The sequence below is a fragment of the Urocampus carinirostris genome, chromosome 20 (assembly GCF_059441175.1).
Source record: "Urocampus carinirostris isolate Australia breed hairy pipefish chromosome 20, RoL_Ucar_1.0, whole genome shotgun sequence".
Taxonomy (NCBI): domain Eukaryota; kingdom Metazoa; phylum Chordata; class Actinopteri; order Syngnathiformes; family Syngnathidae; genus Urocampus; species Urocampus carinirostris.
Window position 1 is genome coordinate 5,107,493 of NC_142368.1, and position 14,906 is coordinate 5,122,398.

At 37.5% G+C, this 14,906-nt stretch overlaps 1 protein-coding gene across 1 annotated transcript in view; it reads right to left on the reverse strand.

Moving 5' to 3' along the window:
* runx2b (RUNX family transcription factor 2b) overlaps positions 1 to 13,172 on the reverse strand; it is an 86,076-nt gene extending 72,904 nt beyond the window's left edge. The window contains exons 1-2 of the mRNA XM_088324462.1: positions 13,074 to 13,172; positions 12,803 to 12,904 (exon numbers count right to left, since the gene is read on the reverse strand). Coding sequence (XP_088180588.1) covers positions 12,803 to 12,860 — 58 coding nt within the window. The 5' untranslated portion in view covers positions 12,861 to 12,904; positions 13,074 to 13,172. The remainder of the gene's footprint in view (positions 1 to 12,802; positions 12,905 to 13,073) is intronic.
* Positions 13,173 to 14,906: the final 1,734 nt, after the last annotated feature.

Here is a 14,906-nt window from a genome sequence, read left to right on the forward strand (position 1 = left end):
ATGACACTCCAGTTTCACACATTCACAGTGAGGTAAAAAACCCAAGAAGATAAAGGAACAGAGAAGATAAGGTTATAAAACAAGGAGGATAAGGTTATAGTTATAATTTGCACAAAATTTACCCTAGAAATGTCGGCATACAGGATGTTACATACAGTTTGGTATCGTAGGGTTTATGCAATATGCATTTGGTGCAAAAATAGTCATCATAGTGCAAAAAAAATGTTTTTTTTTGGTTAGTGCAATATTTTTCATATTTTACAGTTATTTTCCCCTGATTTTAATATTTTATTTTAAATTAATGCTCTCTGCACCCCACTTTCAAAAGCCCAACCAAGAAAATAATGATAATAATAATAATAATATAAATTGTTTGCAGTGCTATTGTTTTCAAAACTAGTTAAAAAAAATAAAAAAATATAAATAATATTTAAAATGAACAAAAAAACAATCATAAGCGAAAAAGAAGAAAAGTACAACTTTGTTTTTCAGTGAGCAGATATTTGTTTTTGTTTTATGTATTTTTTCATATTTCCTCATTTTATTACTTTATTTTATTATACTGTACATATATTTTCCGCAATCTTTACAGCATCATGCTGCAAAAAGCTGAGGTAAATTATGAGAGAAAAGGTTTGCAGTGATGTTTAAGGGAGAAGCAAAAACACAATAACAATGAAAACAAAATTTGCAAATATCAAAAAAATGAAAAAGGTGCATGCATTGTTGTCCACACTAAGCTTTGTAACTGTCTAATCAGTTATAATTTGAATCTGCTGTCTCCTACCCCATTCTGCATCCACCCTCTAACTCAACTGTACCAGCTCAGGTCACTTAACACCAAATGTGTATAAACTTGCATTTAGACTGTTACTTAAACATATACACATATAAATTATATGACTTTTAGGTAACTTCAAAGTTTAAGCCAAGCCATCTAAAGTCTTTACCGTACTTTCACGACCGTAGAAAAGTTTATGTTTTTTTTTCAAACTGTGTGTTGCGCCCGATTGTGCAGTGTCCCATGTAAGGGAGGGGGTCAAAGACCAGTTCAGTTTTATGCTTTCTCTCGTTTCCCACAAGCAGAAGAGGACCCTTGACACACAATGTATTGCCTGCGGAAGCGCTCATGGATGCTAATGGATGCTCATGGAAAGCCGTATCGTATCGAAAAATTTGTAAGTTATTGTTATCGTCTTGGTGCTTTCGTTTCATGAAACTGCGTCTTTTTCCACCTGGGCCAGGACTACGGTGGCACGGAAACTTCCTAGTGTATTATAGAGAGAAGAATGGATTATTGCCACTTGGGCGGAACTGTTGTCCGAGCTTTCAGAAAGTGACTCAGAAAGTGAAGAAAGTGAAGCTTTTAATGGGGATTTAGCTGTCAGACACAGAGGATGAGGATTTTGACGATTACATAATGGATTACCAGTAAAAAATGTGAGTGACAAACAGTCTTTTTTGTGGCTCTTTTTCAAAAATTTGTTTTGTCTGTGTTGTTTTTTTTTGTAATCAATCCTTATATAAACCACAATGAAACTCAGTTTCTGTGTGTTGTAACGCGGCCGCAAGCAGAGAGCTACCGCGCCCTATTGTGGGGTGCGCCCTGTGTAGTGTTAAATACAAAAATAGAACAATCTCTGGAGAGTGAGCCTTATAACACGGTGCACTCCATGGTAGTGAAAATGCAGTATTTTGTTTTAACAAACAAAGGACGCATCCGCCCCGGTGACGGCTTATTTCGAAGTGCTAAAAGCGCGTTTGGTCTCTGACACCTCCTGCTTTTACTCAGCTAAAGAGTGGAAATTACCCCCCGAACACAGTTTAACATCCCACCTATGTCGCTCCTTTCATGAGTTAGTGTACGTCGGAGGGGACGGCGCATTCCTGCCAGACTAAAGCAACAAGACGGAAGGTTTTGACCTTTTCCCTCCCCGGCGGCACGGAACAGGTAAGGCCTTGTGCGCTCTCCGTTGCGCCGTTTCAGGCGCAAAACAAACGCTCCCGCTTTGAAACTCGAGGTGGACGTTTTGGGACTTGTGCAAAAGTGTAAGAGGGGTTTGCGAGGATTCAGGGGACTGGCTTTCACTAAGGTAAACTTAGGTAAATGCACAACACAAATAAACACATTGAGCTAAAAGTTTTGCTTGATACAATAGTATAAATGCCGTAGTCGAATTCTATTTTGAAAAATACATGAATCAGAAAATTAGTACAGTAATATAGTATTGAAGATTATTTTTCAAAATGTTCTACTAGTTACATTTTTAAATCATTATCATTTTATTAGTAAAATAAATGCTTGAAAATGTACTGTATTTCGATTAAAATATATATTAAATATCAGCAAAATTACCAGATGGTTTTGCTCGAATTAATAGTATTAATATTCTCATCATAATTTTATTCAAAATTAAAACTAAATTTAAATGAAAACAAAATCATGACCTTAATGCTTTCAATATTTACCGTAATTTTTTACAAGCAAAAATTTGAAAACATTATTTTTCTTTGTTAATTTTTTTAAGTAATTAAATAATTACAAAACACTACATAACATTGATATAATCCAATTTTTTTTTTTATACTATATATACAATCAGCAAACAAAACAGAATTTAATTGTATTAATAGTGTAAGAAGTGTTATTTTATTACATTTTAAATATTAATAAATTAAAAATTAAATAATAATAAAAGTAAGTTCACAATAGAACAATAATATATATTTTAAAATATTTTTGCATACTTTTTAAGTAGGTATAAGACTTATTATTTTACTCAAATTAATAACATTGATATAATACAATTTTTCATTTGTTTTTAAATATATATATATATATATATATATATATATATATAAATATATATATATATATATATATATATATATATATATATATATATATATATATATACACAGTCAGCGAACAAAGCAGAATTTAATTGTATCAATAGTGTAAAAATTGTTATTTTATTATATAACATTCATTTAAAAATAATTTTGCATTTTTTAAGCAGTATAAGACGTACTATTTTACTCAAATTAATAATACATTGTGAAAAAATCTTACTTATTATTTTAGGTTTTATTTTTTTGTTCCACAAAAATCATTTGTAATGTTGTTGTAGTAGTCTCCAAAACAAAACCACCAAGAAATTTTGGTCATATACTTTCGGTCATAATCAGAGAAAAACAACAGGAAACGGATCGTTTCATTAAAACATGGTAATTTTCCTTAAACCCCCCCCCAAAATGGTTGTTTAATGCAAAATAACAGCAAAAAATAGTTCCTTTCTTGTAAAAAAAAAGATTTTTGGAGTAAAAAAAAAACAACCCCAAAACAACTAAGAAAGTTAGATAAAACCTATTCAAATAATGGATCAGTCCATTTTGGACCCAATTTAGAGAGAATTTAATGTATTTAGCACGTTCCTTGTCTTCAAAATCAAATTGATCACAACACCGAAACGTCCCCCCTCGCCTAACTAGAATCCCTTGTTTATATTTAGACATCAGGCCGCTCTTCACCGCACATTGTCGCTATTGACGTACAAAGACGTTTTTTGTCGACACTGCAAAAAACGTTTCGACAACACACGCCTCCATGAGCCCTCCGGGATTACACAAGGAGATTATAACACACCGCAACTAACGTGCGCCGGAGCGAGAAACCACACGCGTGGCCTATTCCGGGGACTTCAATGACACGCCCGGTGGGGGCCGAAAAGGGCCCCCATTGAGAAGCAGTCACAGCTCGGCTGAAGCCGGGCTTTGTTCCAAATTACCTTTGAATAATTGCTGCAGTTTGGGGATTCAGGCTTTCAGTTAGCGTGAAAAGATGTCCGTCAATATGCTTGATTGTCCTCTTGAGGCCCGGGTGTATTACAATTAAAATGAAATCCATGAATAATATTTCCCTAACTACAATATACTTTATTTTAACACGTTAGATATTTCCAAGTTATGCCAATGAGGCGCTATAACAGGGTTCCTACAGCTTAAGGCAAGTTAAATTTAAGGCTTCTTGAGACGTTTTTAATGCCATACGAAATCTAATATAGGACCGAGTTGACAAAAAACCCCAAATGAAACGAACAAAACAAAAAAAAACATCAAAAGGTTCTTGCACACAATACATCGTGCCTCGGATTGCCAGGGCAAAAACGTTTGTCGGACAGTCACTTCTCATTAAATGTACACTTTCCTATGGTCCAAAGTAAACGTCTCTGTCCGAAGTGTCTATGTGTATTGTGGGTAGACCTAAGACATGCGTCTGCTCTGAAAAGCTTGACTGAAACCAAATCACCGTTTTGACAGTTCCGTTATTGACTCGCCACGAAAGTTAATCAATGAATTCTTAAAAAAGACAATTGATGCATTTTACTAAATCTTTTTAGTTCAAACAAATATAAATGTTATGATTACCGATGTGAATACCTGTGCCCACTCCTTTGGCGCCAACGGCCTCGGACTTTGATTGGCTCACTGCCCCTATTTTAACCCATTCCTATATGTCCCCTGTGGTCAGTCCGTCTGCGAACCTCAGTTAACATTAGGCAAGCCTTTTTCGACCCTGACTCCCACCTGTTTTTTGCTCCTGTCTTTCCCCCAGCTTCAACACGTTTTTGATCCTGACCACGTCTACTCTCCCGTCCCGGCTTTCGACCTCTTTTTGTCCCTGACCACGTCTGCTGTCCTTTCCTGGCTTACAACTCGCTTCTGACCACGTTTTTGCTCTCCTGTCACGACTATCGACCTGTTTTTCCATCCTTGACTCCGCCATCGCTCGCTTTGAAAGATCCACTTCCGTGTTCGTATCACAAACTGGTACGAGAGCAACTTGCTTCCCGCGCCTAGCGAACGCCGGATCGTAGCCATAGCCCTTCCTCTTTCCTTTACTAAAACTTGTGAGAAACGTAACGCAATTGGGTCCTGTTTTTGTTCTGGTCCTGACAATAAATCTTATGCGTTCACATTTTTAAGTCTTTTGAAAATTGGATTTTAGACAATTTTTATGCGAATCAAGACCTTATTTTTAGCATAATAAATTGACTTTTTATGCATCAGGAACCCTGTATAAGGAAGTGACTTTCATACTTCACCCTAAAATAAATGCATTCCTGCTGCATTGGAAAGCAGACCTTATAATGAACAGACTATAATTATGCTTATATACATGCCTCATATTATTTATCTAGAAAAAAAATATATATGGCAGCACAAGAGAATCATTTACACATTTTTTTTTCAATTTTTGACTCTATTTTTTGTCAGTTTCTTTTGTACAAATACAAATAATGACTGAAACAATATAAATAACTTTTCAAGAAATGAGCAAAAAATGTAGTTTTATTATGTATTAAAGTTAGAGCGATAAAATAAACTATCATCTGACAATGCCACAATTAATTTCCAACTCTTTTTGCAAGGAAAATAAGGAAACAATTCTTTGAAATGGCGATTATTGTGTGATACCGCAGATGATATATTTAATAACAACAATATTTCATGAGGGAAATAAATAGAACATTTGTTTAAACATAGTGCAACTCTTTCTGCAAAACTGTTTGTTTATTTTAGAGGGTAGTGCTGTTTTCGTTTTTTTTTTAAATTTAATTTCCTACCTTTCCTAAACAATTCACACTTACCCGTGGCAAACAATGAGGCACTCTAAATCAGAAAAGACAATACAAATGTTGGATAGATTTGCTCATTTCCCCTAAGTGCTATTACACACAGTAACCATTTATGAAATAATAGATTTTCTTAGATTTCATAATGATAGTTTCTGTACTATAAAATATTTTTTAAAGTATTTTCTGACGTCTCTTTTATTGCAACCCTAGCTTTAATAGTAGTTTCTGTCACGGTTGCCATGGGGGCCAATTGGCCCTGCCCGTGTGGCGCCAGCTGTGGCTCGTTGACAGATTGGCTTTCCTTCCATTTAAGTCCAGTGCTCTCACTCTCCCTTTGTCAGTCTGTCAACGAACCTCTGCCCCGCAAGACGTGGGTTTTGACTCTGTCCGGTTTCCTGCCTGCGTTTCCTGTCCAGTATTGTTCCCGTCTATTTTTGTCCTGTTTATTATTCTCTCCAGTTTTCATTCCCGTCTAGTTTGTCCAGTTCAATTTCGATATCCTGTTTCGATATCAATCCTGTCTGTCCTGTCCTGTCTGGTATCGACTTCATCTGTCCAATATCTGCTCGGGCAATTGATATCAAACTCTTGGGTCTCTGGTTTCCTGTCATTCCACGGCACACTGCTGTCTAACATGCATGACTCCCCATTTCCCGTAAAATAAAAAGCTTGTGTGACAAACGTCACGCATTTGGGTCCTGATCCTGTTCCGGTTCATGACAATTTCTAATAATAGTGCGACTTATAGCCCGGTGTACTTTATATAAGCAAAATAGTTCACACATGACTTTTTTTAAAAGGTGCGCTTTATAATCCAGTGCACCTTACAGTTCAGGAAATATGGTATGATGGCATAACGAGTCCGGGAAAAACACACACACACACACACACACACAAATCCTTATTGATTTATCCCGAAAAGAATAGCCCCCGCGACTTAATTATCTAGCCGCAATGAAGTTTTTAACAGGAGCAATTTACGTGCAGCACAACCCGACGTAGGCCGGCGCTTGAGCGTCTGCCACGAGAGCCGAGGACATTTCTGGCGCCTCGGCCGAGACCGAAATATGTATTTCGAGCCAATTAAATCCAAACGCAACGCCAAGACCAACGCTCCACGACGATGGGAAGATTTCGCAAGCTTCGTCTTTCCGCGGGAAAACGCCGGCGGCTCGGAAGAAAAGCGCCCGTGACGGCAGCGATGCGACGCCATGGCAAACAAGACTGAAACAACTTAAAAAAATAAAAGAAATAAAAGCTGACGCCACACACAGGCGCATTAATAAAATCAAATCCCTCAAGAGCGAATCCAGGAGGAACACGTTGTGAAAATATCGCGGTCGTCTCGGATCTCACACTCGGGAGTTCAATTGACTGATGATGGAAAAGATGATTAATCCTTTTAGTGCTCTTAAAATAAAGGTAGCAGTTTACATGTACAGTGTTCTGAGTCTGGGGGGTTTTCAAACTGGGGTTAGCGAGTCCTATACTTCATTGTGTCTCATAAGACACTGGTTCTCAACTGATGTGACTGGAGGACCCACCGTTCCACCCTATTGACAAACTGGGATTCAAATCAAGAAAAAAGGTACTTCTTGAATTTATTCAATGACTGGATTGTGCAGTTTCAAGCAGAGACAGTCAAATATTTGTACCTTTAATTTGAAAAACAAAATGATCAGCAGAACTAAAACAACTTCAAGAATCATATACAATTGCACATAAGCACTCCCTTAAACTACTTTGAAATATCCATTTCATAAAAGAAATCTAAAACATTAATAAAGCCTGTAAAAGCAAAATAGCAAAATAATGCTAAACAGAAGAAAAAGAACTGAGGGTGAGTTACACTCTTTAACAGTAGATGGCGACAACGTCCTGCTCGTTCCCTTTACCTGTTCATTCAATAAGCCCATTTGAGAGGGACCACATCTCATTTGAATGTGATTTTGTTGGTTTTATTTCCTGTTTCTGGTCATAACAATGGGTTCCAAGAAAGTAAGTGACAAGGGGGAGGAAATGTCGAAAACAGTAAAAATTGAGTCATAAAAGGAAACTATTGCGGACTACAAAAATGGTGTACAAGTGTCTGCCATTGAAGCCCTGCTGATAAGCAGTGATTTGTTTGTTTATTCTTATGTTTTTCATCAATAAATTAGTCTTTATTAACCACATAGTAAAATAATGATTGATGTTTAGGCTCATACTTTATTAATATTTGTAATGTATTTTAGTATAAGGCTATGATAAAGCAGTTTTAGGGGGTTGCTTATATGTGATGCAGGCTTATATGCCAGTAGATGTTGTACTTGAAGTGATTTTGTTTTTTCTGGTCATTTTGTTTTGATTTTTTAGAAAAAGGTAAATATAAATTATCATATCTGCTTTAAACTGCATAATCCTTTCATTGGACAAATTTGAGAGGTGGATTTATTTCTAGTTTGGGCTGCAGCTTGTCATTAAGGTGGAACAATGGGTCCTAAAGTCAGACCAGTTGAGAACCACTGCAAAAATACACACTGTGCCTTTAACCAATAATTCATTTTCCTATATCATGATTATTTTAAAATTAAAATCCTCTGGCATATAGTCACTCGTATTTAATTGGTGTTAGGATTATTATGTTGTTTGGAACGCTATCGGTAGTTTTTCTCCCTCTTTGATACAAAATCCATGTTTTGATTTTCAAATGACAAAGACAGCCCAACACTCCGGTGGTCCCGGGGACATTTTGCGGCCCCGCCGACAGATTTACGAGCCAGATGATCATAAAACGGCGCCGGAGGCGACATCAATAAGTACGAGCGTCGTGAGAATCGATAGGCGATCGTCCGGGTGGGCGGCAAAACCTGATCCCGGCCGCACCTGAGCGTCACCCCTGCATTCGATTTCCGGACCCCCGAAGGGCGAGGGGTTAACGCGGTAATAGGCGGCGGTGATTGGTGGAAGCCATTGGAGTGCATTAAAGAGCCCACGCTGCTTCTGTGGAGGGGCCCGGAGCAGATGTGCGAGACTTCTGACGAACATCTTGCAGATATTTGATTGGGGAGAGTCGGGGAAACCCGGGCTGGAGAATGTTTGCTTAAAGCGACAGTATGGGTTCATAAACCTTTTTCTTGGCCAAATCCAAGCGTTTTCAAAGTCAATTTTGCAATTCCTCCAATACCATTAAAAGAAGAAATCCTGTGTGAATCATGCATTTTGGAGATTAACAAACGTATCTGTGATTTACATATGCTATTTTTTAATCCTGTTTGAGCATTTATCAAGACATGAGCAAGAAGATCTTGAGTAAATGCAAAAAAATGCAAAAATGAAAAATTAAGGGTTGTTTCTGTAGCTCATAAGTTACATGTTACAATAACCTCCTGTAGACCATCGAAGAAGAACAGGCATTTCATAACGCTTTATAGAACAATGCCATACATACTGATGCCAGCTGCCGTTACATACAACCGGAAAAAAAACACGGAATGGCCAAGCGAAGCTAGCAGAGAGCGGCGTCCGTGACATTTTTAAGCAGACTTGTTGTGAAACATGGCAACAATATCAAGCATTTACAAGCTTTGTCACCAAAATCTCAAACACTTTTTCTCTTGAAATCCTGAAAAACACAATATTAAAATTCAAGCATTTTACAGGATTTCAAGCACCCCTTTAAACCCTAGTCAGTGTAAAAAAACTTGATTCATAAATGAAAACACATTATTGATTTAAATAATAAGCAAAATAACATAAACTACCATATAAACATGTTTTTTCGGGTGAAATTTGGATTTATTGTACGTAACATCAGGCTAACCTGGACACAATTTCCCACCATCTTGCTGCTATATAAACAAAAAAACCCTGAGAAAGGCTGGGCAAAAAAAAAATGCTTTTTGTTCTTTTTGAGTCTCTGTAGTTTGTATTCTTTCTTGTCCTTTTTACCACTTGTTTGTTTGTGTTGCACGACACAATACAACGACATCTAGTCGTTTACAGGGTTGGGTAGGGTTACTTTAACTGGATTACTTTCAATTACTTTTGGATTACTCCAAATAATATGAATAAAATGATGACTCACAACACGTGGTAAGCTTTCTCTCCTGGCTTTGATCTCTTTGATCTCCGGCAAAACTAACATAAAATGCGACGGAAACAAAATGAAAATAAATCCGAACAGCTTGCCAACATCATTTTTGCCGTTCCATGTATTGCGTTACTCCCCAAGCCTGCACAAAATGTAGTCATTTTATTCATATTTAGTTTCTTTTGTCTTTTATTAGCATATTTGGTATTGGAGTAATCCAAAAGTAATTGAAAGTAATCCAGTTAAAGTAACCCTACCCAACCCAATTATATACGACTCGTATATAATACACACTGCATTTAGTTGGTGGACCCCAACAACAAACCGTAGAAGGCGGGGCTACTGGACGAATATGAGCATTGTCCAGGATAACTAATCGATCTAAACTTTGATTGACAACTGGATTGACAGCGTTAAGCATTGTTAAATTTTGATTTTAAAAGGTTGTTGCTATTTATTTTTTGGCACTCCATATGGGGCGAATAACTTAGTTCTGAAATCAGAGTCCAAGTGACAGATAATCAGACTTTTGATAAATATCAGTCTGATATTTATTTAATAGTTACTATCAAACAACAAAATGAGAAAATTAATTTTAATAAAATTGTGAAATTATTTATTGGTAGAATTATCAAACAATGTGTAGATTTCTTTTAAAGATAAAAGTTCTGTAAAACGTGCTAAAATTGCCAGTGTGTCCAAAATATGGCACGAGGGCCATTTACGGCACACACTATATACAAAAGATTTGTATTTTAAGAATGTCTGTATGGTCTCCAAAAATAAATGCTACTATCATTTAAAATTTTGCGTATTATAGAGTTTTTCTAAATATTTAAATATATTTCTGAAATAAAGTGTGTTAATATAAAATGTTGACATTTAAGGAGAAAAAAAGAGACCTTTTTCATTCCAATCAAGGTCAAATTTGTGAATATGAAAGATAATGCAATTTTTTAATTTAGACCATTTTTCTCTTATTTTGGTAATATTGTATAAGACAAAATGTGGGTGACTATTTATCGCAATTTATGTTATATAAATGACAACAATATATTGATTTTGTGTGTAAAATGTATTCTAAAAAAAACCAAGAAGCTCATTGAAAATGTATGTTTTCAGTATAAAGCCCCTTAAATACGTTTTAATAGACAAGTGATGGGAAGGGTTTATGGCAATAACCAAGGAAATATTCTCTCCAATTATCAGTTTTAGCCTCTTCTAATTAATGATATCAGTATTGTATAGGTCATGAAAAAACTAAATCATTAAATCAAATTTAAATCAAATGTATTCGGGAAACACTTCTCAGGCAACACTTGCAACTCAAGGTGCTCTCAAAAACATTAAGTGTAAATTAAGAAAATAAAACAATAAAATCCTCTCCTAATAATCAGACACACACAGAGGTTAAAAATACAATCAAAACCAAATGAATAGTAATAGAAATAAAATATGATTATGGCAAAGCCGAAGGCCAACAAAATAGCATAAAACGAATCCCCAAAAAAAAATTTTAACACACATTACCTAAAGACCCAAACGCTCCAACCGAATGCACAAAGACCCTCACGAAAACCCCAAGAAAACCCCAAGTGACAATCCACACAGGTCTGAAAATCATTAAGCTACCGTTTCAAGCGCATCCCCGTCTTTGAAAAAACAGAGCCGGGGTTTTTTCCCTGGGTTTGCGCGGAGACGCCGCCGGCGTTCACAAAAGACCACAACAAAAACATAAATTAGAGAGCGCAAAAAACAATCGTCAACTTAACGGCCATCTTGCTCAAATGAAGTCTGAGGGGGGAGGCGAGGGTAAACGACCAAAATATCAACATGCAGTGTCGGGACCTAATTTATGCACCTTTATTATTAAAACCTTTTGGTCTGTTATGTGTTGTATTTTTACTTTTGTCCTGATTTTCTCCGTTTAACCTGAATTCAATAGTCCCTGTAATGACTTTTCATAAATATATTTTTTGCTCTTTAATTTGATTTTGAACCTAGTCTTGCAATAACTTATCATGCTCCACAATTCAATAGATCGAGAGGCTGAATACAGAAAACAATTCTATAACTTCTAAGAAAAAATATGCTTTGGATTGTTAGATGGACTTATTTCAATCAATGACAATAAAAATCATTCTATTCTAACCTATTCTATTTCTGGAATCCAATTTGTGTAACAAACCCTGTATGCTCCAAAAAGTATTTGAAAAAAAGGAAATAGATACATGAAAAAAGGTTTTATATTCTTAACTGAAGTCAAATCTATCATCTGATCTGAAGTTCTAGTAGACAGTTAATATTTACTGTGATTGAATACTATTGGCAAATCTGCATGCTATATACAAAATCAATTTAATGAGCTGCAACCTAAGCTTTTTTCGTTTCCCCAGGTTACAGATGTTTAATATTGCAAAAGCTGCAGAAATTTCGCATGTCAAAAAAGTGCAAAAAATGAGTTAAAATCCGTTGTGTTAAAACAATGCAGGATATAAAGTGTTTTTGAGTGATTTGTCATGTAGAAAATCAATTTAAATTAATGCAAGCCGAGCTTCTTTTGTTTCTTCAGGTTAGATTAGAATAAACAGAAGCTGGATTGAGTTTGCATGTCAAACAGTGGGAAAATCCCAAGTTTGTGTTAAAAAAATGCAGTGAATAAAGTGTTTATGAGTGTTATGTTACCCACAAAATCATTTGAATTTGCTGCAACTGGAGCTTTTCTGTTCCCCCATGTTCAAAACAAAATGCAGTGGACAAAGTACCAAAAAAGGGCATTTAAATCTTGTATTCTTTAAGTTTGACTAAAACGAGGTTCCAGAAATTGGAGCTTTGCCACCTAAAAACAATCCCAAATGTAAAAGGCCATCAAAATGCTAAGATAGAAAAATATGTGATAGTTTTGGGGTCGGATCATGAAAACTTGCCACTTAACTCTTCACTGGAGCAAAAACAAACTCCTGCAACGGTCCAGAACCACAACCTCCCCGAAACGCATCTCAAACACTTGAAGGAGATAATCCGAGGGATGCTCACATCCTCAACACCTGACCCCCCCCCCCCAATAGCGAAATCTCAAAGCCCTACTCACCCCAGAAGAAGTTCTGCTGGCATGGTGTGACGGTACTGAAGAGGCTGTTTGACGCCATACCGGGTCCGGCTCTCGCTCCTCGCCGGTGAACCTTGACGCGTCCTAAACCATGTCACCGAGAGGGGGGGGGGCGGGGTGGCGAAGGGGGTGAGAAAATAAATTCAGGAAGCTGCCAGAGTTTACGTATCAACTATTCCGACGACCACAAAAACTGAAGTTTTTATGGAGAAGGTGGGGGGGAAAGGGGAAAAAATGGAGATGGCGTACTTACTGGTTTGGCGCCGTTCTTGTGACTGGTGCTCGCTGGCCCGTTAACCATTGAGGCTCCGGCCACCTCGAGGAGCCCCGCTTCGGCCGCCGTCTGTGGTCGTGCGGCGGTTTTGGAGAAGAACCTCGCGCAAAAACCCCAAAACGGCACCAGCGGCTTTAAAAAGTGCTTTTTTCCTGCCCTCCACGCGCCGTCACTGGAGAGCCTGGCCCACGTGCCCCGGCGACGTCAGCGCCGTGGTGGGACGGGCCATCCTTGTGGTTTTTCTTCTCCTCTCTCCTCCCTTTTCCTCCTCCTCCTCCTCCTTCTCCTCACTCCTCACAAGCGCTTCCTAACTTGAGCGCATCTCCTCTCCGGTTTTGGATGGGAAGGTGGTTTGAAGCGGGGCGTGTCCCGCGTGCTTTCCCAAGCTGCTCCGTGGCGCACCTGACGCTCCGTGCGAGGAATGAGAGGAATGTGGACGATAATGTCGGTCAGAGTCGCTCGCTCGCTGGTGACTCAGCTGAAGAAGCCGAAAGAGGAGGACTTGATCCTGGGGCAGGGGTGGGAAAACCTTTTCAGTTTATTGGGTTACAAAAAAATGGCAGAAAGGGCCTGGCCAGAAGAAAATCAGGATTGTTTTGATGCTATTGTATTTGCAGATAGGTCTCCGATTTAATGCGTCTGTATTAGTTGTTGGAGGGCTGGGGGTCTTTTTGGAGGCTCACAATTAACGTTTTTCTTTCTTCGCCTCAATATTTTTTTTTCACTGAGATGTAATCTCTTGTAGTGTTCAATAAGTATCGAACGATGAATTAGTACTATTTAAAAATGAAACCTAATTTGAACGGTCTTATAAGTTTACTAACTTGTTGACAGCTGTTTTGATTCGTAGGTATAAGTCAGTAGATCGCTAGCAAGATAGTCATCTAGATCTAAATCAATCTAGATATCTATGTATTGATCTATTTAGTTCAGGGGTCTCCAATGTTGCGCCCTCGGGCATCAGACGCCCTCAGACCTGTTCAGAAATTGGTCATCAGTGCTGTGTCATTGTTATTTTCTAGTATAGTATTGTTTTAGTGGTTGATTTTGTCCAAGTAACCTTTCTTCCAATAACTAACCTAGTAATAACATAGGAACAACATAGTAATAACATGATAAGTAGCTCTCTTAGAAGCCCATATCAAACTGGGTGCCCTTAGCATTAATCGGTAACAAAAGTAGCTCACAGCTTGAAAAAGGTTGGAGACCAATAATCTAGATCTATCGATCCATCCGTCCTGACCTATCTAGATCTGTCTAGACGTATCTAGATCTATCTATCAATCCATCTAGATCTATCTATCGATTTGTCTACTTTTATCTATCAATCTATTTACATCTAGATCAGGGGTGTCAAACTCATTTTAACTCGGGGGCCACACGATAGAACAAACATTCTGTTGGGGGCCGGACTAGTAGATTAAAGAGAAAGAAAAATAGATAAAGAAATAAGAGAAAGAGGGGGGGAAAAGGAGAGAGGGCGGGACAAAGAAAGAAAAAAGGGAGAGAGGGAGAGAGCGTGAGAAACAAAAGAGATAAAGAGAAGTCGTGAGAGAGTGGAAAAGAAAGGGAGAGGAAGAAAGAAATCCAAAGAGAAATGGAAAGACAGAAGGAGAGAAAAGAGAAAATAAAGCGCGACGGGTAAGAAGAGAGAAAGAGAAAAGAGAGAAAAGGAAAAAAGGAAGTTAGAGCAAATGAAGTTAAAAAGACACAGAGAGAGAAAGAGACAAAGAGAAACAAACGAAGAGAAAAATAGAGACACAGAGAGTGACGGAGAGTGGGAGAAAAGGGGTGGAAATAAGAGAGAGATAG